General features: G+C 30.7%; 2 protein-coding genes across 2 annotated transcripts; one reads left to right on the forward strand and one right to left on the reverse strand.

The window, feature by feature from the left end:
* Positions 1–682: 682 nt before the first annotated feature.
* Positions 683–18224, reverse strand: LOC119665933 (nuclear cap-binding protein subunit 1). Its single transcript, XM_038075192.1, has 8 exons — positions 18182–18224; positions 16790–18128; positions 16625–16728; positions 5079–5326; positions 4777–5020; positions 4567–4691; positions 1046–1234; positions 683–988 (listed from the first exon to the last, which is right to left on the reverse strand). Exons 1-8 carry the CDS (start codon positions 18222–18224, stop codon positions 875–877), a joined length of 2406 nt encoding a protein of 801 aa, XP_037931120.1. The 3' UTR covers positions 683–874.
* LOC119665934 lies at positions 10284–16616 on the forward strand. Its single transcript, XM_038075193.1, has 3 exons — positions 10284–10616; positions 13995–14206; positions 14332–16616. Exons 1-3 carry the CDS (start codon positions 10560–10562, stop codon positions 16304–16306), a joined length of 2244 nt encoding a protein of 747 aa, XP_037931121.1. The 5' UTR covers positions 10284–10559; the 3' UTR covers positions 16307–16616.
* Positions 18225–27614: the final 9390 nt, after the last annotated feature.

A 27614-nucleotide genomic window follows, 5' to 3' on the forward strand; every position in this document is an offset into this window, starting at 1 on the left:
GATATTTTCCAAACCAAATTCGTCACAATATCATTACATTTTTGTAATTGCACTTCAGAGTAGAGTAAGATGTCCGTTTCATTTCTACTTAAGTTCACTTAAGTTCTGATTGTACCGACTGATTGCACATATTGTTATCATCCTGATATAAGTATCTCTACAGACATTTTTTCGGTTAGTTTAATAACTGAGAGGCTAGTGTATTGATATCCAGGGAGTAAAAATGCTAAATATAAAAAGCCATTGGATTTTGATGTATTTATATCGCAGTGGTTTAAATATAATTTATATTCCACTTTATATTATATCAGAGAGGTAAAATATATTTTAAATGTGTTATTTATTATTGAATGTGTTATCAGCTGCCAGGTAATTTATATGCAGAGAGAGTTGGCAAATATTCTACTACTTGCTGGGATCTTACGCAAAAGTAAGAGTTTACCAAGGTCAACAATTATTCCAGGAAGTATGACACTTCCTGTTCTTTATTTTTTTCTTTGTTAAATATTGATAATAATCTACTCGTATTTGTATTTTTTTTTAATTGTTTAAAAAGTTTGTCATCACAATTTTTATTATTAAATTAAAATATTTTTAGATACTGCTAAAGCTGGCAAATACCAACGAAACATTGTGTTAAAAAGATTTAATAAAAATCATTTTTATTTGTTTTGAAAATAAGACCGGAATAGTCTAAAATAATAGACGGAACTATTTAACATAATAAACTGGTCAAACATTACTAACAATAATACAATTACATTTTCGATTTTTTTTTTCAATAATAAAAATGTTTATATGAAAAAGTCTATAATTTTATATGAACATCTTTTAAATATTGCAATCAAATCAAGTTATTTTTTTTCATTTTGAACTATGCACGTAATGCTACGAACTGATGGAATACTTCTAAAATATGTGGATCCAGATCGGATGTAAAAAGCAAACTTTCCAACGTACTGCTATATTTTTGAACCTGCTCGTGATGCTAGAAATAAATACGTTAGCAAAAAAGTAATAAAAAATTGATTTTTTCTTAAATTACCATTAGGAAAACTTGTTGTAAGCGCCCAATAGTCCAACGGTACCAGTCTGTATCAGCATCCCGTCCATCCGTATCTGAGCGGACTAAGTGTTCAGATAATATCATTATAAATCGTTGAAAAACGATAAGAAAAAGCCTTTTTTGTTCTACGTTTGCCGATTCAAATTGATCCTCCAATTGTTCAACAGCCTACAAAAATAATATAAATATTTAACTGAAAGTCATTATAGTAAATAGTTGTATTCACTATATATGTTATATATATTAAGGGACTAACAATCAAACATATACACATATATAGAAAAGTGATAATGATATTTGAATTACTGAAAGTCAACTAAGAAACTCAAAATATTGCAGAGATATCGACTTATTACCGTAATAAATTATTATTAAAACTATTATCATGAAGTTGCCCAACAGCTGGTACTGCGGCTAGAAGAGTCCTATTGTACCAAGACTTATTACTGTTTTCATACATTCTAGTATAGTATTGATAAAACCACAGGGAAAATATATCGGCGAATCAAATTGCAATTTAAAAACAAACAAAATTTTCGGAAATGCTCTTTGTGTTGTATTTTATTTCATATTATATATTTTATTTCATATTATATATTTTATTTCATATTATATATTTTATTTCATATTATATATTTTATTTCATATTATATATTTAATTTCAGGGACCGTAACAGTTATCATAAAAAAAAATAAAAATCATCTTATAACTGTTATCATTTGCATTTTAAAATAAAACTCAAAAAATAATAATTAAATTTGATTTTTATTATATTCATCAAAAATAATTATTATTATATGCCTTTTATTTTTTTCGCGCAGAAATAACTCTTAAAATTTGCTTCTTATTTTAAAACGCACAAATAACTGGTATACTTGCGTTATATAATATAAAAAGCAAGAGTATCGCGCAAATTCTGCGCGATATTTTTAAAATGAAAATATAAAATGCAATTTTCATACAAGGTAGTTGTTTTTGTAATTCCATAGAAAATGTTTTAAAAGGTTGGTGCAGGTAAAGATTTAGTTCAGTTTTTTGGTTTTGTATGATTCATATTTTGTATTTATATTTGTATTTTGTAGGAGAACAAATTTGTATGCTCGATACTCTTGATTTTTATATTATATAACGCAAATATACCAGTTATTTGTGAGTTTTAAAATAAGAAGCAAAATTTAAGAGTTATTTCTGCGCGAAAAAATAAAAGGCATATAATAATAATTATTTTTGATGAATATAATAAAAATCAAATTTAATTATTATTTTTTGATTTTTATTTTAAAACGCTTATATATAAAAATCATTCATAATATTAAGGATAAAAGTTGTTAGAATGATAACTATTTACTTAAATAAGAGTTTAGACAGCTTTTTGTTGCTGCTTTTTTCCATAAATAATTTTAAAATAACTGTTATTTTCCGTCCCTGTTTAATTTTTAATTATCTTTTCTAATGCAATATTAAATATTTTTTTCTTTTTTGTTTCGTTTTGCTAATAGAGCTACCGTAGTGTAAATATCTTAATTGTTCAATTAGTCATGAAGCGTAAAAATTTTATTAATATTCTTTCGCACTCAGCAAATTATATTTGAAAATCATTTATAACTTAAAATTAAACAAGATAATTATTCTTATTGACCGTCAATCCAGCTGTGGAGATCCGTCAGCAAAATTTGCATTGCCACAATTCAATTATTCCAAAACAAAGTATTGCAAATTGTATTAAATGGCCCACTTTATGTTCGAAATTGTGACCTGTGTAAGCTACCTGTTCTAAACGTGGCATAACAATACGCCAAGACCCACAACATTTGAAGTTTCCGCTTTTCCACAAAGGACTGCTCGAAGTCGACGGCTAAAACGTACAACAGTATCAGACCTCATGTCGTTATAGCAAGCTGTACATATTTATTTAGGCATTTATATTCTGTTGAAGCTATTTGAGCCACTGCACTTAAGCACTTTTACTCTTTCTTAACTCGAGGTATTTTTAAAACCCTTCTTTACGCCTTGACTGGATTATTGTTTATCACTTCATCAGACCAAGCAATAATTAACCTCAGACCTGCATACCTCCCAGAGGAGCCTGTAACCATTCTGAGATTTGATAACGCGGTGTTGGTAAGTCTGTCAGTTTTCACAAATAATTTCAAGGATTTATCCTTTATGTATTTTTGATGGAATCAATCTTGAGGTCCCTGAGGATGTCATTCGTCCTAACGTACCATTGTACTTTGAAAAGTCTTCTCAGAGTCTAGCTTTGTGCAATTTCTAGCTGGTGAATAGTAATGTTTAAAACTTTACTAAACGCTACACAACTATATATAAGTGCTTCCTGTTCTTAGCATTGAGGTTTTAATTTCTAAATAGCGGTTGGAGGTGATGAAGAATTTTGGCACAGCTAATTCTTTTCAGTTGAACATGTTTAAGCCATGTGAATCGTTTGTCCAGCGTGATACCGAGATATTTAACGTTATCCTCCCAATTTATTACTTTTATTGAATTAACTTAAATAATACGTAAATGAATATAAAAAAATTCACAACCAAATACAAATGTTTATATGCTAACAAAGACAGCATTGAAAGATAAAAGAAAAAATTTTAATCAACTAATTGATTTAATATCCATTAAATATTGATAGATTCTGTGGCCTAAATCCTGTTATTTTCATATTTTTTTTTCTGAAATTCGTACCAATCAAAAATGGTGTTAACTGGTGAATGAATTATCATTCATTATCATGATATTTCTTAAACAATATAAATTTCAGTATTTTTCTTTATAAATAATTTGTTCTTATAAAATATATATATAAGTTTGTGATATTATAAAAAAAATGATATTTAATTATTAAATTATGTTAAATATTTTAATTATATATTAATTTTATTAACTCCATCTGAATGCTATGCTAAGGGAAAGTTTGCAATACAGACGTGATGTACTGATGGATTGTGGCGAGTGATTCCTTTTCTTTGTTTTCTTTTTAACGTACCATGCTCTTATACTATGTATATCTGTTTTTAGTATTGATATATATTCTGTTTTCCTTTTTTTTATTACAATTTTTATATTTATTATTTATTTCATTTTTATATTCTTTTTACGATTTTTTCTTTTTTTGTTTATCTGAATTGTTTGAATTTTAAATTTCTTCATCATTATAGCATTATATTAGTTATTATAATCACGTATATTTTTGCACTTTGTTCGAATCGTATTTAAATTTTAATTAAGACAGAAAACTTAATAGTTATTGTCTCAAATAACCTAATTAATCTATCTATCTATTTTATGTACTCTGTATGAGTATCATTGTGTTATAGAAGCATTTCTGTAATAGTGATAAATTAATAAACTCTTAAACTACTAAACTATTAATTTTATAAAATATATTTACATTAAAGATATTTTGGTCTACTTCGTAGACTTCATCTTCAGATGTTAATTAATCTTAAAAGTAATATATATATATATTTACATAAGTTTATTTTACCTCTTCTGTTGGTTTATCTGCGTGAGTTATTGGTTTTTTACGTTTTATTGCATTTTCATCCTCTGAGTCACTTGAAGATGAATCTGCCTTCGATAGTTTCTCCTTTGCATCATTTAACTCGGTTGCTTTAAATGAATTTTAAATACATATCGTTAATATATGCACATAACTGTCGCATACAATATAAAAATTTATAAATATATAACTTACACAGCTTAATTACGTGTTTGTTCATTTTCCGAATTGTTAAATGTAAAATCTCCCAGAGATACATTTTTGTAAATTCACTAGTCATTTCTTTTGAGAATATCCAAGTGGCCACTGCTGAACAGCTCACTATTTGAGTTTTAAGCATTTTGTCAATTATGACGACCATCATTTGCTGGTGATTTTGCCACAATTCGAAAACACTGTGAAGAATGCAAATTTGTGCCTCCTCTGACTCTGCCAATTTCTGCAAAATAATGATATCCATTTAAACATCTACACCAATAAGAATGCTTTAGTGGTACCTTAAATACGTCATGATGTTTCGAAATAGCTGAAAAACTATGAGAAAACGACTTTGATCCCAAATTTAAAAGAGTTTGTACAAAAACATCAATTTTCAACGGGTTAAAAGATGAATCGGATATTTCCTGATCTCTGTTCTCGCCGGGATTCGGAAGCTCTTTAAGTACATTGAAGATTTCTACTGGTGTACACTTTTGTCGCACAGCGACTACAAGCTGATGAGCCACTTTGATGCCAATAACCGATGCTATAAAAGAGAAATATTTGTTTAAATAATCTATAAAAGTTGTCTATCAGATTGAAAGCAGGGGAGCAGAGCAGGGAACGGTTTAACAAAAAGACAAAAACTTCAATTAAAATGGAAAGTCGCATTTTAAAAAGTGCTTTCTAAAACAAACGGCACTTACAACAGTCCATAAAACTGCTTCCTTTCACCCGAAAATACATTATTTCCGAAAATAAAAAAGTTTGGGGGGGTGGTATTATCTCATTTTTATACCGATAAGACTTTTTAAAATATCCTGCTTACTTTTCAACGCACCCAATAATATGCCTAATGTCGTGTACGACTCCGATTACTAGTATTTGAGATATATGGTATGTATATAATATTCTCTCTCTCTGTACACAGTTTATGTATACAGTTAATCTAATAACATTTTCGGCGCTTAGTTTTACTGTGCGTTTTACAAATACAAATAAATGAAAACAAATGAAAACAAATGAAAACAAATGAAAACTTCGCCTAACCATGATTTGATGTGCTAAGCCATTTGTAACACGTAGTTATGTTTCGTAGCAAAATGTCGTTCGTTTTGATGGAGCGTTTGAACGTTTCTCCACAATTTCCTCAGTTTTTGCTAATGGTAACTGCTTGAAGACGCGGTGGCACCGAGTTTCGAACTAACACCACTGATGTGTTAGTACTTAGGCTTTAATTCAGCCTTAATGGTGCTCTCCTCGTTGCGGTTATGACGTGTTTTAGCGTTACTAATGATCGATTCATTTATTCGTTGTTAATATTGTTCAGATATTATAAATGAATGTGTTGTGTAATTGATATAAAATGCTGTAATCAAACTGCAAACGGTGTACGAACTGTGCGAATTCCTGAATTTATAATTAGTTTAAGTGTAAGTATAATAATGATGATTATATGTGGGAACTTATTTTTTCTTTTTCAATTTATAACCATTAAATACATTTTGTATGAAGTTACAAAAACAACTGCCTTACATGCAAAATGCATTTTATATTTTCGCTTTTATATTTTATTTTCAAAAATAAAAGTTATTCTTAGTTTTTATGTTTTTAAGGCAAAAATAACAGTTATTTTTGCGTTTTAAAATAAAAAGCAGAATGTAAGAGTTATTTGTTCGTGAAAAAATAAATGGCACATGATAATAATTATTTTCAATTAATATTTAATATTTAATAATTATTATTTTTTGAGTTTTATTTATGAAAGTTGTTAAAATGGTAACATAACTAAATATGAGTTTAGACAACGTTATTTATTCTTTCCCTGATAATAAGTGCAAATATTTTTAAATACTTATTATTTTAATAAAGTGAGTTAGAATTTTGTTTGTAATTAAATTTAATATAAAAATTAAATTCAAATTAAATAAAATTTTATTTTATGTTAAGGGAAGAAAAATTGCTATACCAAGTTCTCCAAAGACTTTTCTGCAATTGCAAAATGGTAAAAAATGTATTTACTAGTTCGGTAAACGAGTAACGCTAACTCGTGAGCACACCTGATTGTGTCGATTTGTTAAAGACTGCTGTTAAAATCAAATGTGTTTTAATGAATTTGTGAATTATTGTGAAAAGAGATTCTGATATAAATATCAATATTAATGTTGAAGTTAAGTGAAAAATGTTTAAAATTTGACATCATTTAAGAGGTTTCACTATGCTTTAAAAACAATTTTAATTTTTAAAATATATGTTGGAATATTTAATATCAATTAAAAACAAATTTTAAATACTTCCAATACGAAATGCTTAGTATAAGTATATATATAAGAAAGACGGGGACATTGAAAATATAGTAAAAGTGGAACATAAATGTTGGTCAAAGCAAAGGTTTGATCAACGCCTTACTCGACGTGTATTTTGTTGTTGCTGTAAATCGTGATTATTAAATGCATTTTTTAATAGATGATTTGTTTATGAGGTATCGGAGCGGTTTATTGCTGAAGACGGAATTTTATAACTAAAGAATTAAAAAATTTAATTTAAAGAATCCTGTTTTATTCTGTTAATGATGCGATTTTTAATCAACATAAAATTATTTTTAGATAAAATGCTTAATTTACTTTTGAATACATTTTATTTTATTTTATTTTCTCTTATATATAATTTTTTAAAATTAAAAAACAAAAAAAAAAACTAAATTTGCTGAACAAAATTATTGGCACAGCTAACGTAAAAATCAAAAAAATAGATTAAAAAAAATATTTTCAATAACAATTAATATTTAGTGGCCAAATGTTTTGGAATCGAAGAAATCAATTTTTGTGTGGTTTTTGGTGCAAAATATTGCCACTCTTCAGCAGTGCCTCCTTCAGTTCTACTTTGGTTGTTATAATGGGGTTCTCTGAACGTCTATCCAATTCTTCCCACAAATGTTCAATGGGGTTGAGATCTGGAGATTAAGGTGGATGTAGCAATGTGTGTTTTACATGATTAGCGAGCCATAAACGCACATCATAAGCCGTATATTATGGGTCATTATCATGTTGGAAGCTAAATGTGGTTATTGAGGATGTCTATAAATTATTGTTTTTCCATAATGCAGTCATGGATTCCAATTCGCGGAAACCTGCAGCGAACATGTACCTCCATACAAACACTCCTCCACCACAATGTTTTACAGACATAGCAAAAGTTTCTTTTTGCAGTTCGGTATTGGGTTTTCTCCAAACCATTCGCGGCCATCAGATCGAAAGATAGTAAATTTACTTTTATCTGAGAAGATAACATTGTTCCAAAACTCGATTGTTTCGCATAGGCTAGACGTTTTTGCTGGTTTGGCCTTCAAAATTAACGGTTTGCGTTTAGCGTCACGAAAGTTGTAATTAGCCTATTGCAGTGTCCACCTGACCGTTATGGGATGAACTTCCATGTCAAACTCTCGCTTAACCTCAGCGAAGATATTTTTGGGTTGATCTTCACTTTTCTTATTATTATGTTGCGTTCACTCATGGCCACGGTCACTCATGGCTTTAGGTTGGCTTGTGTGCTTTGTACTTTGCCACGATGTCGTCCCCTTGAAACGCTGCGCAATGCTCCAAATAGTATAGCAGCTTCTATCCATCATTTCTCCAATGTCCGCATAAGATTTGCTTTGGTTGTGTAAATATAGAATTACATTGCGCTGATAAACTGAATCACCATGACATTAATAATGTAGAGATAACGGGTCTCTTCCAATAGAAAGTTGACAAATCGATGAAATTATGTTAAAATAGTTCGTTAGAACCTAAGTGTGCCAATAATTTTGTTCAGCAAATTTAGTTTTTTTTTGGTTTTTTAATTTTAAAGAATTAAATATAAGAGAAAATAAAATAAATTTAAAAGTAAATTAAACCCATTTATTAAAAAAATTTTTTGTTGATTAAAAATCGCTTCATTAACAGGATAAAAATAGTGCTAAAGTCCAATTTGCTTGCTGTGCCAATAATTATGTTCGGTACTGTATATAATACATATATAATAAATTCACCAATTCTAAATCATCATCAGAATCACTATTTTGAAGTATACATTGTTGTAGTACTTAGTTCACTTAACAAAATATTTATAATGATTTTTTGTTGCATTTAAAATTTACTGTGTAAGTATTTCCTTTGATTTTACTTATTGTGGATTCTGTTTTAATTAAATTAATAAAATCCAGAGTTTTTAACGAAAGAACGACGGCTATATAATTAATCTACATTAAAATGAAAGAAACAGATCTAGTGTAACAAGAAACCGAAAAAATATTTTAAATTTGATTTTAAATATATGAAAGGATTAAAAGGAATCCTGAATTTAATTTTAAATTCAGAATTAATTTTATAGAACACATTTTACAGTTTCAGTGTAAGAGCACGAAATGAAAACAAAATCTTATTTCAATTCCCGCTTTTCCATCCTTGTGTAAACAATCTTTCCATTTATCAGCTGTTCCACACAGCTGGGTTTGCGCATTACTCTAGGGTCCCAACTTTCACATTAAAATTATAACTTGGCGTTACGCGTTAACAAAGTTTTACTTTTTCATATTTATTGCAAATAACTTGTGGACAATACAATCTAATGATAAAAGAGTTTGGTATGAAATTGGTTTCAAATATCAATTTCATCTATACCACAATGTTGATTTTAAAGAACACACCATTAAAATTCAAATGATCAGTGTTTTTTACCTTCAAGAAAACAATTTTTTTAAGAAAAAACTAAGCACCTAAAGAAACGTACAAGGTTTAAAGCCACTGCTACGCTGAACCAATGTGAACACAATGTGAACACAATGAAGCTAATAAATTTCCCAAAGTCAAAAGCGCTTCTAAGCGTTTTTCATAAGCAGTTTAGACACAACGGCACGGCACGCGCACTTAACTTAACCAAATTCCCAAGTAATCATGACATTTACTTAACTAAAAGCACTTCAGTTATTTTCACGGTATTTGAGAAAATAAACTTTTTTGTTTTCTTAATTATTAAGACATTTTTATAAGCCGAATAATTAGTTACTAATCAGCACCATTCCCCCCAAATAGTTGATCAAATGTCTTAAACTCAAGCGTTTCATTTCAAAGAGGCAAGCAATGTTCTTCATTAACAAAGAGGAGGAAACAACTCTCTATATGGCGGAAAATAATATATATTTACAGTTTAAAGTTTATATTATTTTTACAAAAACGTTTTAAAAACTTTGGAAAAAAAACTAACATTTGAAGTTTCAGCGAAGCCTAACAATTTTGTGCTACCTGAGAAAATACCTACTAGTGCGCTAGTGTATTCGTATATAATTGATAGGAATGGAACACAGTTCTCTACAAATATACTCGTACTTTTAAAGGTTGGTGTTTGTTGGCCGACAGCTGCTTTAGATGCAGCTTTTCACGTAAGTGCATTGCATTGCGAAACTCCTTATGTTTTCATTAAGCAAGCATTTTTGTTGTATTGTTTCACTTGGCTGCCACAAATATAATACAACAAGCGGAAGGCTTTGTAGGCGTAAAGATAGCAGAGCCAACTTCATCGTTGAACGGCCCATAGCCGTAAGCAGTTTCTTTGCATAACTCGAAGATGGCCCGCATTAGTTGGGTTTGTTTACGTGAAGTGTTCAGTTCAGTTTTAACTTTTCGCGACATTTAATTAAAATTCAAAAAATTTACTTTGAAGTAATTTGGAATTCAGTTCAACTAAATTGACTACTCAGAGCCTCTCGATTTATTTATACTAATGCATAAGCTTGAGCGATGGATTACCAGTTTGTGTTTGTGGTGCAAATTTTAATTTCGTTCGTTTTCAATTTAGTATGTTTTTAATAATTCAATATTGTGTTATTCCATTAATTGAAATTTAAAGATTGAGTAACCAACTTGTTAAGTGTAAGATTTAAAAATTTGCTCATTCGATTTGGTTAGAACTTTATATTAATTCTCAAAAACCAATGTGTATCTTATTATTCTTGAATCTCTGAATTGATTGTATATTCTTTTCGCTGCCTCAACGTTATTTATTGACTTTCACTTGTAAAAGGTGATTTTTTAAAAGTTTGATCTTTTTAAGAGAAATAAAGCAAATTGGAATCAAGAAAGGAAATACCGGTCATAAAAATAGCCCTGTTGGAAAGACACTGATAATTAGCCTGTGGTTTTTGGTTCTCCATTCCTTATATTCTTTAGCGGTATGCATTATATTAAAATTAAAGACAAAAGTATAAATATTGTATAATGTATATACATACATTATATATATTGTATTTTTTCTATACAAAGCAAAGTATAAGATCTAAAGTATAATTATAATATAGTGTATTTGCGATTTTGTTTAGGGGAGTAACATTATATTTATAATATTTATTATTAACTGTATTAATTTGTTTGGTCCCGGGCTAACTTGTTCTTTGCCTCATTAAATATCTTGTGGTTGTTATTTAGTTTCTGAGGAATGGGTTCCTGAATTCTGTTGTGTGTCTTCTGTTCTTGTACTTGTTATTTCGATTGATCGTATATATTAATGGGGCTTACTTTCACTTCCTTGTTGTTTATTACAATCTCAATTTGTTTTTGAATTAGAAATGGTTTTCAGTTATTTCTTACTATTGCGGCTTTTTCTTAACATACGTTTTGTTTTTAACTTGACTTGATTCAGGGTATTGTGCCAGAAAATAACGGCACCTTGGTTGCGCCAGTAGGCCATAACCAGTATAAAAAATTGCGTGTTGCAAGAAAGCAGACTTTAAAGGTAGGCGCAATTATTTCGTAAGTCCATTTTTACGATGCAGCAATCTTGGTGCTTGCTATTCATACTGCAGTGCGGTTGGCTTTTCAGAATATTTTTTTACATAAACACTTTTTAAAAGAACACAGCTTACTAAAAAAAAAAGTTTATCACATATTATTATTTCCCACGCGCTATTAAGTGCACAACTTTTTAAGAATAAAACTTTAAAGACGAACTTGATTTGCAAAATAAAATAGAGAGTGTCAAGAATTCTACATTCAGTTAATAGTTGAAACCTTCCGTAATTTCAAAATAGGAAACGCAAGTGATCGTGCCATCAAAGGTAACCAAAATGTTAAATATGTTTCCCTCACTGAATAACAATCACATCGACAAAGATAATGATATTTGCATTAAGGAATAGTCTTTTAATTACAAATTTTTTTTTGAGATTTCCACAAATATGGGGAATCTTGAACAAAGTGATATTAAAATGTATATTCAAACTGGAGCTTTGTCACTGTCATGCCCTCGTAACCAAAGCATGGTTACGAAACTATGCTCTCAGAGTATTGCGCAATGACAATACCCGGACATAATGGTGGCTAATCACTGAAAAAATGTCACCACAGGAAATGTAGATATAATAGAATAGTTGTTACCGAATGAAAAAGTTTTCAGTTGGATTTTTATTTTAGGTAGTTATTATCTACATAAATATCGCCAACGTTTCGAAGTTTAATTGACTTTTTCCTTAGGGCAAATTATTATAACAACTGATTTTGGAACATTTATTTTAGTTTCAAATAATAAACAATAATCAATAAAGATTGTGTCTATTGTCACTGGTCTTTTCTGTTCATGGTTCGGAGAATGTTGTTTTGTACGTAGACGCTCTCTAAAGTTAATCTTTTGTTATTGGTTTTTTGTTTATCTATTATTATCACATTGTATAGGTTTATTCTCTGTTATGTGTAGTGCTAATGCGGTTCTTTATTTACCTATCTTGATGTCAATTTTGTGTTTCTTAGTTCGTGTGCCTAATATCCGTTTCGCGGTTTCAATGTATTTAATGTATCATTTGCAACTTCATCTTCACTAAATTGAATTCTTGTTGTGGGTTCGATGGTGTTGCTGTATTGTAATTAAATGTTATATATGTTTGGTGATTATTTCCTTTGAAATTCTATTTTCACTTAGTTTCGAGATCTGTATCTGGGTTTGTCGGTTTTGGTTTACCGCTATTTGTCGTTTATTTATTAGTAATGTTTATTAGATAGTTGATTTCTTTTAGATACTTATCGACAAAACACTTAGTTTTATAAATTTTTTCGAATTTGGTTTCTTGCGGTGTTTATTTTTTGGTGTTGTGGTTGGTTAGACCAGCAATTTATCATTCTCCAGATATGGTGGGTTTTTTAAACCAGTCAAATTTTAATTTGTTCTTTTCGCTGTGGGTCCTGACTTTAAGGTATGCCAAAGATTTGTTTTGTTCTGTTCCATTTCACAGTAAATTGAAGTTTATGGCGATAAGTGCTTATTTGGTGTAGAATTTTAATTCTTTTATCAGAATTTAAATTTTCTCATTCGAAAATGAAATAAAATACGAAGCACGACACCTTAAGAACTCTCGAAGCGAATTACTTTGTTAATTCTTAAATTTTTTGTAAAACGTTTTACATTTCTACCCCCTTCAGCCGTGCTTAACGTGCTTTTCACAATGATCTTTTTAAGTCAGTATGGAATTTATGAATACGGAATCTAAGTAATCTTAGAAATAGTTTCTAAGAATATAAATTTATTATCATTGGAAGAAATTGCTGAGAGCAATAAAAATGGTTGTTCAAAACTAGAGCTGACTATATAATTATTTATCGGGATCCAGCATTCGAGAACTACTACGTCGAATTGTAAAACGTATGCAACAATATGATAATCTAAGGGTGCAATACCAGAATTACATGTGTATGACCACTTGGTAGCGGTCATTACCACTTCCATTTTATTTTTACGAGTTATGAATTGTGTGTAGCGCAGCGCTATCTTAAAAATTGATACGATTTTGTTTGTTCTGCTTAAATAGAGGAGCATATTACATATCTAAATGAAATAATAAATGAAACATGCCTGGCAATTAATTTATTATAAATAGAAAATTTTTTATTTATTGCATTAATCGTTAGTTTTCAGTTATTTGGTAATTGACTTTTCTTTTTAATTATTATATGATGTGGCGACGAGACCGAGGAGCATATTACATATCTAAATGAAATAATAAATGAAACATGCCTGGCAATTAATTTATTATAAATGGAGCAAATCTTTTAATAATCCTGCACAGCAATCTTTATCTTTTATTTATTCTTTAAATTCACTTTGCTTTTTACTAAGTTTTCGATATAATGGATTGCATAGATGTAAATAAAAATTAAAATAATTTATATCTTATCAATGTCTTGTTTAAGGTTAATCCGGTTAATGGAATTGTGGGTAGAGAATTACTGTTAACTCCAAAACAAGATTTAGAAGTGAATGGAAAAAGTATTTATTATGAGGAAGATACCGACGCAATACGTCGAAACCAAACTACTCGACCATGGGAGCGAACCTTGAAGCATGTAACATTCGTTACACTCTTCACAAACACTGCAACTAATGATTTAGTCAGAAATTCAAGGTAATTTATAAAAGTGTTATATAATTAAAAGATATTTCTACACAAAGCAAATATACTATAATTATTTATTTATATTATAATTTGAAATTATTAAATCATTTTTAATATTTTTATTTTACTTTTAGTAAATTAAAAGAATATGCTGAATTTTTACGATCTCCTTACATAACCCAAAAATCTGATAATGATTACAGATTTGGGGATATCGTTACATTAGCCAGTGGACGACTAGAAGAAATAGAGAATGGTACATTTAGATTTGTAGAAGGAGTTTGTGATTACGATTGTAATTCAGAAAAATTTTTTGCATTATGGCAAGTACAAAAGATACGTCATCGGGACACAAGTAGAAATTTTCGTTATGAAATAAAATTTAGTGTTAGTCCCATGCGAAATACAAAATTAAGTTCTTCGAGAAGAAAGGATGACGATCAAAATTTACATAATAATAATTTGAAATCATTTATACAAAAAGAAGATGATTATCCACAAAACTTTGGCAGAATTATTTACCCAGAAGAAACATCATTCACTGAACGCAGTTTTGACGAAAACACAAACAGGAACTTTCGCCAAGTGACATTACACGATTACCGTACTGTGAATCAGTTGCCACAATCTACTTTTCTACATAGTATTTATCAACCATACCCAAAACCGTTGTCATACTTTGACCGACTTAACATTGGGGAGTTTATCAAAACCTCTCCTAGTAAAGGAGCCACGAAAGTAGAGTTATATCCAAATGTTATGAACATTCCAACTAATGAACGAAGCAACTATCTAATACCAACAACATTTAGGCCTAATTATCAATTAAAATTGCCTAAGCCAGAATATTATAAAACACCACAGGAAATAAGCGAGTCAAAAGTGACCCAATCACTAATAACACATCACTATCATCATCATTTTTATATGCCTGGTAGTTTAGCTGAAGAAAATAATGCAAACAGCGTACGGAATTCTGCAAATTTTTTTAAGAATGAAATCGATAATACTGTTCCTCAGTACCTACACAATTTGTATGAAGTCCTAACGCAAAATCCAAAACAAACAGAACCAACACAAATTATTCCAGTACAAGCACAGCAACTAGCACATGTAACACGAGTGCCAACAAAACAAAACTCGCAAATTTTACAAATGGTTCCAATTAATATTGGCGCTAAAGTTCCATTGTTAATATATCCCGTTACGTTGGGTGAAGACCACACTACACAAGGTGATAAACCATTTAAACAAAGTGAACCTTTAGATAAAATAACTAATCGTTACTCTGAACCAGATCCTTTATATATAAATTTAAATGAACATGATAAAGAATTACAATATTATGAACTCAATGCATCGCAATTAGAACCACCGAGTACTACTGGTTACCTGGATATATCCGGAGATCAAGAACAACTTAATACTGATTTACAAATTAAAAACAAGAAAGCTAATATAAAACCATTTCGGAAAATTCTAGACGCAGAAGTTTCGAATGCTCCACATGTAGAAGAGAGCAAAAAGAATGTCAAACCTATAGTTAATAAAGAGCTGGAAGAATCTACAAAAATGTCAGAACGCAGATCAAGTCAAACAAAGGAATTAGCAGCTAATAAAGGTCTAGAAACAAAGTACAATACGAACACAACTGAACATACAAACGAGCTTATCGAGATTACGAGTGCAATAATTGAAAAGTCTGATTCAAAATATAAACAAGATCAGAAGTTGATATCTTCATCGACCACTGAAACACCATTGCGCACAATAAGTCATAAACCCTTTTTACATATTACAACTACAGAAAAATCGATGGGGAAATGGAAACCCAAGAGGAGAAGCAACTTCAGTAGTAAATACACACCAAAATTACAAAGTGATAACATATCCGAAAATTCTGAACTTAAAAACCAGATTAAAGTATCTATTGAAAAACCACTTGCAAACATTTCCTTGCCTAAAGCTGATCTTCAAAATGGTAAAGAAATATTTGAAGTACTAACACAGAAATCAGTCAGCAAGTCAGTTAGCATCAAGGTTGGAAATAACGGAGAGGAAATTCCTGTTATAGTTGATGATAACGAAAATGAAGTGAAAAAGAACTGAACATTCTGACGGCTTTAATATTTGTACTTTATTTATAATATTATAGTCATAATATTTCAAACCAAAAACTGTTATTGAATTGAATTTATATATATTTTATTTATGACGCAAGTCAATTGTTGTCGTGTCGATATCAATATATTATCAAAGTAGGAGTTCCCCAAGTCTAAAATCCAACAAATATTTATGGCATGCTTTTTTTTCTTGGATTACAGCTTAAATATATTTTTAGTAATGTAACAATCAAAAATCATAATGATCTTGTAGGTAATATTTAAGTTTTAACTATAATCAAAAAAAAAGCAATATCAAACTTACCTCCTTCTTCCGTTGCATATTTATAATTTGCTATTGGTTGTACGGGAATCAGTTTAGCATATCCCTCCGGCATCATTTCAACAATACGTTGATGGTAAGAAAGTCTGTACAAAATGTAATAATTGCGTTAATGACATATTTAAATAAAGACTTGTGAAATTATACCTTAAGCATTTTAACAAAACTTCTTGTATAAATTTTGGACGTGGATGCTCAGAGTCCATTAAAAGGCAACTATCCCACTCATCCCATGACCAAGTGAATTTAAAATTGCTCAAATGATAAGAGAACCAATTAACGAAACGATCAAAGCATGAAGTGTTCATTGAATCAATACGCATAAACAGAATTTCAGTTGCTTGAGCAAGGACTTGCGGTAATGTGGCCGGCTGCAACTTACAAAGTTCTATTAGGATAGATCCATAGCATAAATCAATAAAACGAGGTGTGGGCATATGGAATAATTCAGCAAATATTACTTCCACTATGCAATATTCAAGTGGAATTTTGTTTTTGAAAGGGAATGCCAACAACTGTGCAGCACAGTCTTTTCGTTCGATATGGTAAGTTTCTATTATATGATGCAGATGTTCCTCAATTAAAAATCGTTCAATAGAATGCGACCCTGGTAAATTAGGTCCATCTGGGCAGTCAGTGTAGTCAAACATGCGATAAACTACTGTCGGCATAGGGTATCTATATGATTCATGATGTGGAGGTGGAATTATTTGCGGCAAATTGTGTTGCAATGCTTCACACAAAATTGAATCGAAACTTAAGTAAGGACGAGGTATATGTTTTTCGGCCCAGTTATCTTGACGTAATTTACGTATTTGTGCCCAAAGACAATCCAAATACTCCTCTTGTGGATGGGGAGTGTCTACTGACCATACACGTAGCGCATTATGATGTTTCTTTGAACGTTTGTTGAGATACACTTCAATACGTAAAAGCAATGCTTCTAACGAAGATTCTTTTTTTTCATATAGATCCCTTCCTACCCAAGGTAGAGTAGAAAGCACTGCAAACACAAACCAATCGCGACGTACTTGCGGTGCAGCATCTTCATTGGAGACATCAATCATTGTATCAAGAATTTGTATTAAACTTTGAGCTGATATCACATGACAATTAACCAAGTCTGCCAGAAATCTTAAAGAATATCTAGCAGAGTCCCAACGACATAGTTTTAGAGACTCCTTAAAAGTTTTAACCATGTGATCTACAAATTCTCCACCGAATTTGTAGTTTTTGGCATTGAGGAGGCCTACTAACGTTGTGTATATGGTACATTTTTCAGGCATTTTTACAGCACAATCAGACAATATACGTAAAATTTTTATCCTAAAAGTGCCCAAATCAGCTTCTAGCACTGACACAAGACCTTCTAAATTTGATTCAACCGAAGAGGTTGTGCGCTCTCCAACACGCAATATCAACGATTCTAATCGGTCTTCTATTTCCTGATTTTCAGATACGCGGCGTCGTTTACGATTCCGGTGTTCTAGTACAAAAGAAAATTAGCCAACAAATTTGTACCACAATATTTAAACCTACCGTAACCCTCTTCTTCTCCATCATGTGCACGTCTTCGACTCATTTTAAATACTTTAATTTACTTACGAAGAAACAGTTATCCAATTTTTTACGATAAAGCTGTGACAAGCCACTGAAATTGCTCGCTTTTCTTTTGCTAGTGATGCCATATTAAAATTTTATGAATGTCAGTCAACAGTTTTTAACAAATTTATTTCTACTAATATAAGTGATGCCATATATAATAATGAATGAACACAATCGCTGCAGTAGGTGTGTGTCCGTACTTATGGGGACACTCATTAAGTACAAGTGAGCAAAGTGAAATATACTTTGAAAACTACTGAAATGCCATTAATATACGAGGTAGAAAGTGATTATTATTTAAAATTTTGAATGCAACAACACGCATTCCCTACTATTAAATAGTTTTTACATTATCTTTTTTTATAATATGTTTAATGTTTTAAACAGAAATTAAATTCGGCGCCACTGCTTAACTTACTAAGTAAATTTTATTAACTATACCAATAGCTTCCGTGCTTTTTAACTTAATTAAAAATATAGTAAACAAAACTCAATGTTGCGAAAATGAAGAATACAAAATTGAAAATTATCAAAATTTGACATATTTGACATATGAAACAAAATGTAAACGCTTGTGCCAAGTTAGCAACGTTGGAAAACACAGGGCTATACTAACACCAAATTTTTTAAAAATGATATTTTGTTAATATAAAAAATTAAACTAAAATAAAAGTCATTACTCTTACAGAGTTTTGAAAAGTCTTTCGATTGGTATACAACAAAAAGAAATCTGATGCGGTGTTTTCAATTTATAATGAAAATAAAGATTGCCAAAAAAAAACGTAATAAATCGTGTGGTACAATTTTGAGAAATTTCAAGTCAAAACGCCACATATTCTGTCATTTATTACTGTGAACCCTAGAACATTGAACAATTCTATTAATTTATTTCCATTTCTATCTAGAATTTGATCTTTTGCATTTGTTTGTAACTGCTTGGTTCCCTGAGATAAGGTTGCCACACTAACCCCGAATTTTTGATTGCTGGTTGATCTTAAGAACCATCAACAACAAGGATTTCAACAAATAATTAAGTTGACGTTTTATCTTCAACACAATATTGGATTTGTCTAATCCGCTGAGACAATCGTCAACATAGAAATCATTTTGAATCGCTGAAGCTCCGAGTGGATATTCAACAGTTTACGTGACGATTCTCTCCATGCAATAATGTCTGTGCAGAACACGAACCTTTGACATCTGAAACAAAGTAGATTAGAAAAGAACTCATATTGAATTTGTATGATGTAGTATGTAGTATTGAATTTGTAGTATGATGTAGGATCAGATAATGAGATGTACTTCCCTCAATATCAATCTTTTCCATGTGACCCATGTGTTCATATTCTCTTATGAAGTCCACGTATTATGCGTCTTTTCAAGCGCATAATATAAGGAATTCTCGTTATGAAGGCAAAAGCGAATTTGCCGAAATACGTAGAAAAATAAATAAAATATTAACGGTATAGATAAAAGTTGATATTCTTAAAAAAATAAAACCGACTTTAGCATTTAATCCGTTTATCGCTATTTGATCAGATTCTCCAAGATTTGCTGGATTTTGATTTAAAGGTAGTTTCACTACAAAACGATCCAAATTGATTTGTTGCGCATTGTTCACAAAACGCGATTCGAGCAATTCTTCCTGTGTGTGTCTTTATTATAGATTCTAACTCAAATTCAATTGCCATTCTAAGAAATGTCATGTGACATTCCTATTCTAGGGTTGCGGTAGTTCTATTATCTAAATCGGTCAATATGATTTCTAGTAAGCCTTGGTCGAACATACGACCAACTTACTCACTGCGCCATTCAGGTTTTGGTGGCGCAATTTCGGATACTTCGTTTGATGATTGAGCTGGAAATGGGTGTTGCAACAATGCTTTCGTTAGTTACTTCGACCAATACAGAGTCGCGTTGCAAATCATTAGATGGTGGTTCGGAGAGTCCAAAAGCATCAGCTAAGCACTTTCCATTTACGATAGCTTCGGAAGTAAGTATGTCTGATGATAACTCATTTTCTTGATCTTTTCGGGTACGGAATTGGTTGGCATGAGTACGAATAAGTATACCATTTTGCGAAGATTTTTGTTTTTACAATATGCATGCTGCAAGTCTGGGTCTGTGGAGCCAATTCGTCGTCATTTATTTTTCCTATTACTATCCAGCCAAGTAACACATTTTGCCGTGAAGGAAAACTCCGCAACTAATAAAATATTAATTTATCACTAGCTATAAAGCCTAGGTCAACAGAAGACACAAGTCTGTCTGTACGTACAGAAAAATACTCAGAGAAAACATAAGTTTAGATCACCTGCTTTTATAAGTTTGATTAAAATGTTTAGAGGTCCCACACATTTAAAAGTATTGTATGTTGATTCTGCAATGTCAGTTTTATTCAGTTCTTATATGGAATGTACAACTTTTGGATTTATTCCACAAGCGACTGAAATTGCACTGATGGTACCTATATTTGTTGTCCGTGGTTTTTAAATAAGAATTTCCAACTTCACAGCTCAATATTTCGAAAACTATTACGGTCTATAACCATCGTAATAATACAATGTTTGTTCCAGCGATCACAAGAACCTTTTGTGACCGATTTGGTTACCCCATATGAATATGACGAAATTTGAGAAAATGTCAGTTTTATTCAGTTCTAAACCCAAAATATACAATATGGAATGTTCAACTATTAAATTGATTCCACAAACGACGGAAATTGCACTAGATGGTGCCTATCTTCACAGCAAAAGAACCTTTTGTGACTGACTTAGTTTCTCCATTTATATACATATGAATGTAACGAAATTTAAGGACATTTCAAGTTGGTGTTTATAAACTGAACCACAGCAGACGCAAGTCTGTTTGTACGTACTGAAAAATACCCAGAGTAAACATGAGTTTGATTAAAATATTTAGAGGTTCCCACAAATTTATCAGTATTGTATGTTGATACTGTTATATTCAGTTCTAAACAGTATAATATGGAATGTTCAACTTTTAGATTGATTCCACAAACGACTGAAATTGCACTAGATGGCGCCTATACTTGTTGTTGGTGATTTTCAAATAAGGATTTCTATCTATTACGGTCAATAACCATCGTAAGAATACAAACATCGTAACAGCCAGCAGAAGTACCTTGTTTGACCGACTAAGTTATCCCATTTATATATGAATGTAATGAAATTTAAGGACATGTCAGGATGGTGTTTATAAGCTGAGCAACTTCATATGGTATACAATTATTGGCACTGAGAAAACATGTGTTTGGATCCTCTCATCTTATAGGATTAATTAAAATATTTTAAGGTCCCCACAAATTTATTAGTATTGTATGTTGATACTGCAATGTCAGTTTCAATCAGTTCTAAACCCAAAATATACAACTTTTAGAATGATTCCACAAACGACTGAAATATATGACTTCTATTTTTGTTGTTTGTTATAATCTTATAAAAATTTTTAACTTCACAGCTCGATATTTCGAAGATTATTTCGGTCTATACCCATCGTAACAATGCAATCTTTGTGCGTTATCGTTAGCTAGCGCAACAAAGGCTTAAGCGTTTTTGGTCTGATCTTGGAAACTCAGAGCGTTTGGAGTTCTGCGTTGATAGCCAAAGTGCAATTTGACTAGTAAGAAATCCTGAATTTCACAAAAGAACAAAACACATTGAAGTATGTTATCATTTTATGGCTGTAAGTACAGAAAAATGCTCAGAGAAAACATGAGTTTGAAACTCTTGCTTTTATAAGTTTGTTAAAATGTTTGGAGGTGCCCCTAAATGTACAATACGGGATGTTGAACTTTTTGATTGATTCCACAAACGAATAAAATTGCACTAGATGGCATCTATACTTGTTGTTCGTGAGTTTCATAATAGAATTTCGAACTCTACAGCTCGATATTTCGGGCTATAACCATCGTAACAATATAATGTTTGTCCCAGCGATCACAAGAACCTTTTGTGACCGACTTGGCTACCCCATATGAATGTGACGAAATTTGGGAAAAAGTCAGTTTTATTTAGTTCTAAACCCAAAATATACAATATGGAATGTTCAACTATTAGATTGATTCCACAAACGACGAAAACTGCAATAGATGGCATCTATACTTGTTGCCGGTGATTTTCAAATAAGAATTTCTATCTATTACGGTCAATAACCATCGTAAGAATACAAACATCGTAACAGCCAGCAAACGAACCTTGTTTGACCGACTAAGTTACCCCATTTTTATATGAATGTAACGAAATTTAAGGTCATGTTCGGCTGATATTTATATACTGAACAACAGGAGACACAAGTCTTTGTGTAAGTGCAGGAAAGTGTATGTTGATACCAAAAACATAGAAATATTTCTATGTTTTTGACTGTACTATGACATACAGTAGCAACGATTTCATGAAGAATATTCATAAACACAATAATTGATTAAACAATAATTGATTATGTTTTATATATAAAGTTTTTATTATTATTTTCTTATATCAAATAATAATATGGAATAAAATTATAAACTAACAAAATTAACTAGAACTATTAACTAAATTTATTTACATATTACTTATTTCTATTTAAAATAAAATTATTTATATAAAGGTGAATAATATTATTCATTGTTAAATTTTCTAATCATTCATAAATATTAGACTAATATTTTTACATAAATTTAAATTTTTACAATTAAAAAAGTTATAATAAACAGCATAAAAAAAGAAATGAAAAAAATGTATATAGTGACAATTGGTTTGTGGAGCCGATGTGCGGGAGCCATCGCAAAATTTTGTTGGACTTTATAATAAAAGTTCTATTATATAAGAACTCAAAGTGGCTACTAAAAAGCCAAGATAATGCAAAATTTAAAAATAAATTTAAAAAATTTAAATTTATGTAAAAATATTAGTCTAATAATATTTATGAATAATTAGCAAATTTAATAATGAATAATATTATTCACCCTTATATAAATAATTTTATTTTAAATAGAAATAAATAATATGTAAATAAATTTAGTTAATAGTTCTAGTTAATTTTGTTAGTTTATAATTCTATTCCATATTATTATTTGATATAAGAAAATAATAGTAAAAACTTAATATATAAAACATAATCAATTATTATATAATATGGTTTATATGAATATTCTTCATGAAATTGTTGCTACTGTGAGGCATAGCACAATCTTCACAACCAAACATATTAAGAGCATTTACACTAATAATAACTGCGGTTGCCTTACTCCGGTGTTTTCCATCATGTCATAGGCAAACATCATATATTAGTATGAAGCCAGTATAAAATTTCAGCAAAATTCAAATTTTAAATAATTTGGAAGACTTGTGTATTTCATGCACAGGAAGCCAGTCATATATTTTAAGAAGAAAAAAACCACAAAAACAAAATCCAAGCATCACATTCAAAAATATTGTCTCACCTACCCATGCATATACATATTTAGTAAGTGTGCAATAAAAAGAGTAGAAAAAATTTACCAAGAAACTTACTTAGCATGAACTAGAAGATATGTGTGCATTTGCTCTGATATAAGAGTTTTCTCTATATGATTTTGTCCAAGCAAAATACAACATGTTCGCTATTGGTTTGATCGCTGATTTCACTAACAAAATAGCATTGATCATACATAAAATAATAACTTCGATTTTTTATACGTTTGAACAGACATGTTTACCGCATTGCGAGACCTTTTCAGAATTCATATTTTTTTAACAGAGGCAAATTACATGTCTTTATATTTCTATGTTTTTGATAATTGCTAGCTTTGAGAAAACATGTGTTTGGATCCTCTCATCTTACAAGATTAATTAAAATGTTTGAAGGTCCCTACAAATTTATTAGTATTGTGTGTTGATAGTGCAATGTCAGATTCAATCAGTTCTAAACACAAAATATACAACTTTTAGAATGATTCTACAAACGACTGAAATTGCACTAGATGGCACCTATATTTGTTGTTCGTGATTTTCATTTGAGAAATTCCGACTTCACAGCTCGAAATATCAAAAACCATTACGGTCTATAACCATCGTAACAATACAATGTTTCTCCCTGCGATCAAAAGAATCTTTTGTGACCGTCTTGGTTACCTAATAGAAAAATTAGTATTTTTCAGAGATCAGATTGGTTTAAAACCTATCTGTAATAATGTATTATTTATTTTTGTTGTTGAAATATTGCATAATGTAACTAAGAAGTCCAAAGATCGCAAGGTTTAAACTCCCGTTTAGTTTTTTTCTTTTCTCATGTGCTTTTCTTAGTAAAGTGTCCCGCCTTTTTTGGTTAAAGTTTTTGGAAAGTGTTTTGTACTGAAACAATGGCATCGGAATGTGTGCAGTGGAAACAATTGGGTTCTTGATTTAGGAGCAACAGATCATATCTGTCATATACAGGAGTGGTTTGAACATTTCAGAAACTACTGATGTAGGTAAGGTTGGCTATGGACGTGCTATTAAAGCGGCAGAAAAAGAAGATATTGTCGTTTTGGCTAGTGATATCACAAATGGGTGCAGGAAGTATTGAAAAATGTACTCCAGGCATCCAATATAATTTATTTTCGTCAACGAAGGCACTAGACATGTTAAATGTAGAAGTCGCCAAGAACTTACCTTTGCAAAGGAATGAGTCACCAAAATGCATCACATGTGAATAAAATTCTAAATAAGAACAATATTGACTTTGTGGATAAGGAATTTACATGCGAGGAATGCATTTTAGGTAAGCAGCATAGAAGCAGTTTTAAATCACGTCAAGTAAGGTCGTCAAGCTGCGAGGAACTGTGTTTCGCAGATGTGTGTGTCCATTACAAGAAAAATCTATCGGTGGTGCCTGGTATTATAGACTATTCCCATTTTCGTTTTGTTTATTTCTTGAAATTCAAATATAAAGCGCATGCGGGCGGATAATGGTTTGGAATTTATTAATGATAAATTGTTTAAAATATTTGCGCAATTCGGTGTAAAGCCGTACACTCCGCAGCAGAATGGCTGTGCCTGAACGTGAGGTGCGAATGGTAATGGAGCTAGGGCGCACAATGATTTAAACTAATGACATGGATTTGAAATTTTGAGCTGAGGCAGTGGATATACCGCAGTTTACGTATTAAATCGTACGGTGAACGAGAAGACACAATATGAGTTGTGGTATGGACAACTGGCGAATATAAATAATCTACGCAATTTTGTGAAGAAATTACCTACCACATACCTAAAAAAAAACGACGCAAACTGGATGCAAAAGCCTGGAAAGGTTCAACTTTTAGATTGATTCAATAAACGACTGAAATTGCACTAGATGGCACCTAGATTTGTTATTTATGATTTTCATATAAGAATTTCCAACTCCATAATTCGATACTTCGTGTTTGTACCAGTCAGCAAAAGAAGTGTGACCGACTTAGTTACCCCATTTATATATGAATGTAATGAAATATAAAGACATATCAGGTTGGTGTTTATAAAATGAACAACAGCAGACACAAGCCTCTCTGTATGTTCGGAAAAATGCCATTAGCTGCAATATTTCCTGAATTTCGTAACAGTGTAAATTAGTGTTTAAGGACTAAAAATCGCGGGCAACAGCAATACAGTTTTAATTAATTATTGAAAATTTTTCCGAACAGTAGTTTTAGGTAATTTATTGTAATTTGGCTGACCATACAACGCTGTTTCGAGTATTGTCAAGTCCGTATAATTTATTGGACTGCAAGTGTCAGGTTTAGAATTTGTGTCTGTCAAGTTAGAAACGGTTACTAATCGTATGTTTCCACAAGTGGCCAATGCTATACAAACTTTCAGTGGTGTTTAATACCATATTAGATCATTTAAGAAATAAAGAAAACCGCATAGGCGAATTAGTTAAGTCATACCCATACATCCTGTTATCCAATCAAATGAGCTTGTTGGAAGTTAAGACCGATGTATATGTGGGATTTTCATTTATTGCAAATAACATGTTAAGAATAGCATGTTTATTTTAAAAAAAAACAGAAGTAAAATAAATTGTAAGGTAGCAACACTGCACGCCTCCCACGTCCTCACTTGTTCTCCATATGCACCACATGTATATGGTATAATGAAAATGAAATAAAATGTTTGTATATAACTTTTTGTGTGAAAGATTTGATTGTCAAGAAAGCCAAATGTAAAATCTGGAAATTTGTATGGAAAATCAAATAATAACATTTTCATGGGAAAATAAACATTTGCATCCCAACAAAAATGTATGCATGAAAAGACAAAATCCATTTAAAAAGTGTTTTTAAGCGGATTAGTCGGCCAAGTGCGCTCTCCATGTTTGATTCATCTAAACGATTTCTTAGTTTCACATTTTTGAGTGTTTGAGAATTGACAAACAGCAACTGAATTGGAAGTCTCATGTGGGAAATGCTCTAAAATTGGATTCGTGAAGTGTCTGTTAACATACGAGTATTTGCACATAGGCGACTGAAAATGGGATAACTTGCTAAGCATTTTATAGAAGCCTTGAAACCTGTAATTGACAAATCGACACGAATAACGTTTCAGTAACCGTCTCAGGCAGTTGGAGGTAAGGATAAATTCGTAAACGGAATAAAAAGAATTAATAACAAATATTGTAATATTATGTTTTTAACTTTCATATTATATTTTCGACGTGGTAACTTTAATTTGAAGTTGCTTGGTGGCGGAAATTGGTTTTTTTATTGCTTTGTCTAATAACGAATTTGAACTCAATCACTTGATTCGAACCATTTTTATTTTAATTTATTTAATTATTTTTTTTCGACTGTCTGTTAAATTGTTTTTTGACCAATTATGTTTTTAAAACGCCTCCAGCTTTCGCACTCTACTGATCGTACTTCTTTGCTATACTTACCGCTTCACAGGTCTAATTGGATCATCTGGATTTATTCGACAAAATCAGGACTTTATACATTTGAATTAAACGTCCTTTTACTTTTAATTTTATTTAATTTAAAATTTTTTTCATTAAATTTATTTTCAATTTTTTATGAAATTCGTCGACTTCCTTGCAAATCAAAATATTATCTAGTACCATATGTTACGAAATAGGGCATATATGCCTTATGAAGTGGTTAATCATTTGATGGCCATCTTTATCTAATATATAAATAAGCTAAGAGAATCTGTTAACCACCTTAAACACAAAAGGTAATTTGATGTATTTATGTTTTGTTTGGAAGATTGTGAGCAGAATGTATTTCGTCTAGTTTTTTGTGGCTAAGATAAATTGAACCTGGGTGTACGCATATACATATATGAGAATATTAAATCAGTTGTTGCAATTGTTGTGTATATCTCGCAATGGATATTTTGTCAGTAGTAGAAAAAGCGTAGTA

The sequence above is a fragment of the Teleopsis dalmanni genome, chromosome 1 (genome assembly GCF_002237135.1).
Source record: "Teleopsis dalmanni isolate 2A chromosome 1, ASM223713v2, whole genome shotgun sequence".
Taxonomy (NCBI): Eukaryota; Metazoa; Arthropoda; class Insecta; order Diptera; family Diopsidae; genus Teleopsis; species Teleopsis dalmanni.

Excerpts from the sequence above, each read along its gene's own strand:
- LOC119665934 (XM_038075193.1), top strand. The coding sequence starts at position 10,560 with ATGGATTACCAGTTTGTGTTTGTGGTGCAAATTTTAATTTCGTTCGTT. Across the intron at positions 10,617-13,994 it reads TTTCGTTCGTTTTCAATTTA|GTTAATCCGGTTAATGGAAT; the intron begins GTATGTTTTTAA and ends GTCTTGTTTAAG. Across the intron at positions 14,207-14,331 it reads GATTTAGTCAGAAATTCAAG|TAAATTAAAAGAATATGCTG; the intron begins GTAATTTATAAA and ends TTTTACTTTTAG.
- LOC119665933 (XM_038075192.1), bottom strand. The coding sequence starts at position 18,224 with ATGAGTCGAAGACGTGCACATGATGGAGAAGAAGAGGGTTACG. Across the intron at positions 5,021-5,078 it reads AACATCATGACGTATTTAAG|AAATTGGCAGAGTCAGAGGA; the intron begins GTACCACTAAAG and ends ATTATTTTGCAG. Across the intron at positions 989-1,045 it reads TACAACAAGTTTTCCTAATG|CATCACGAGCAGGTTCAAAA; the intron begins GTAATTTAAGAA and ends ATTTATTTCTAG.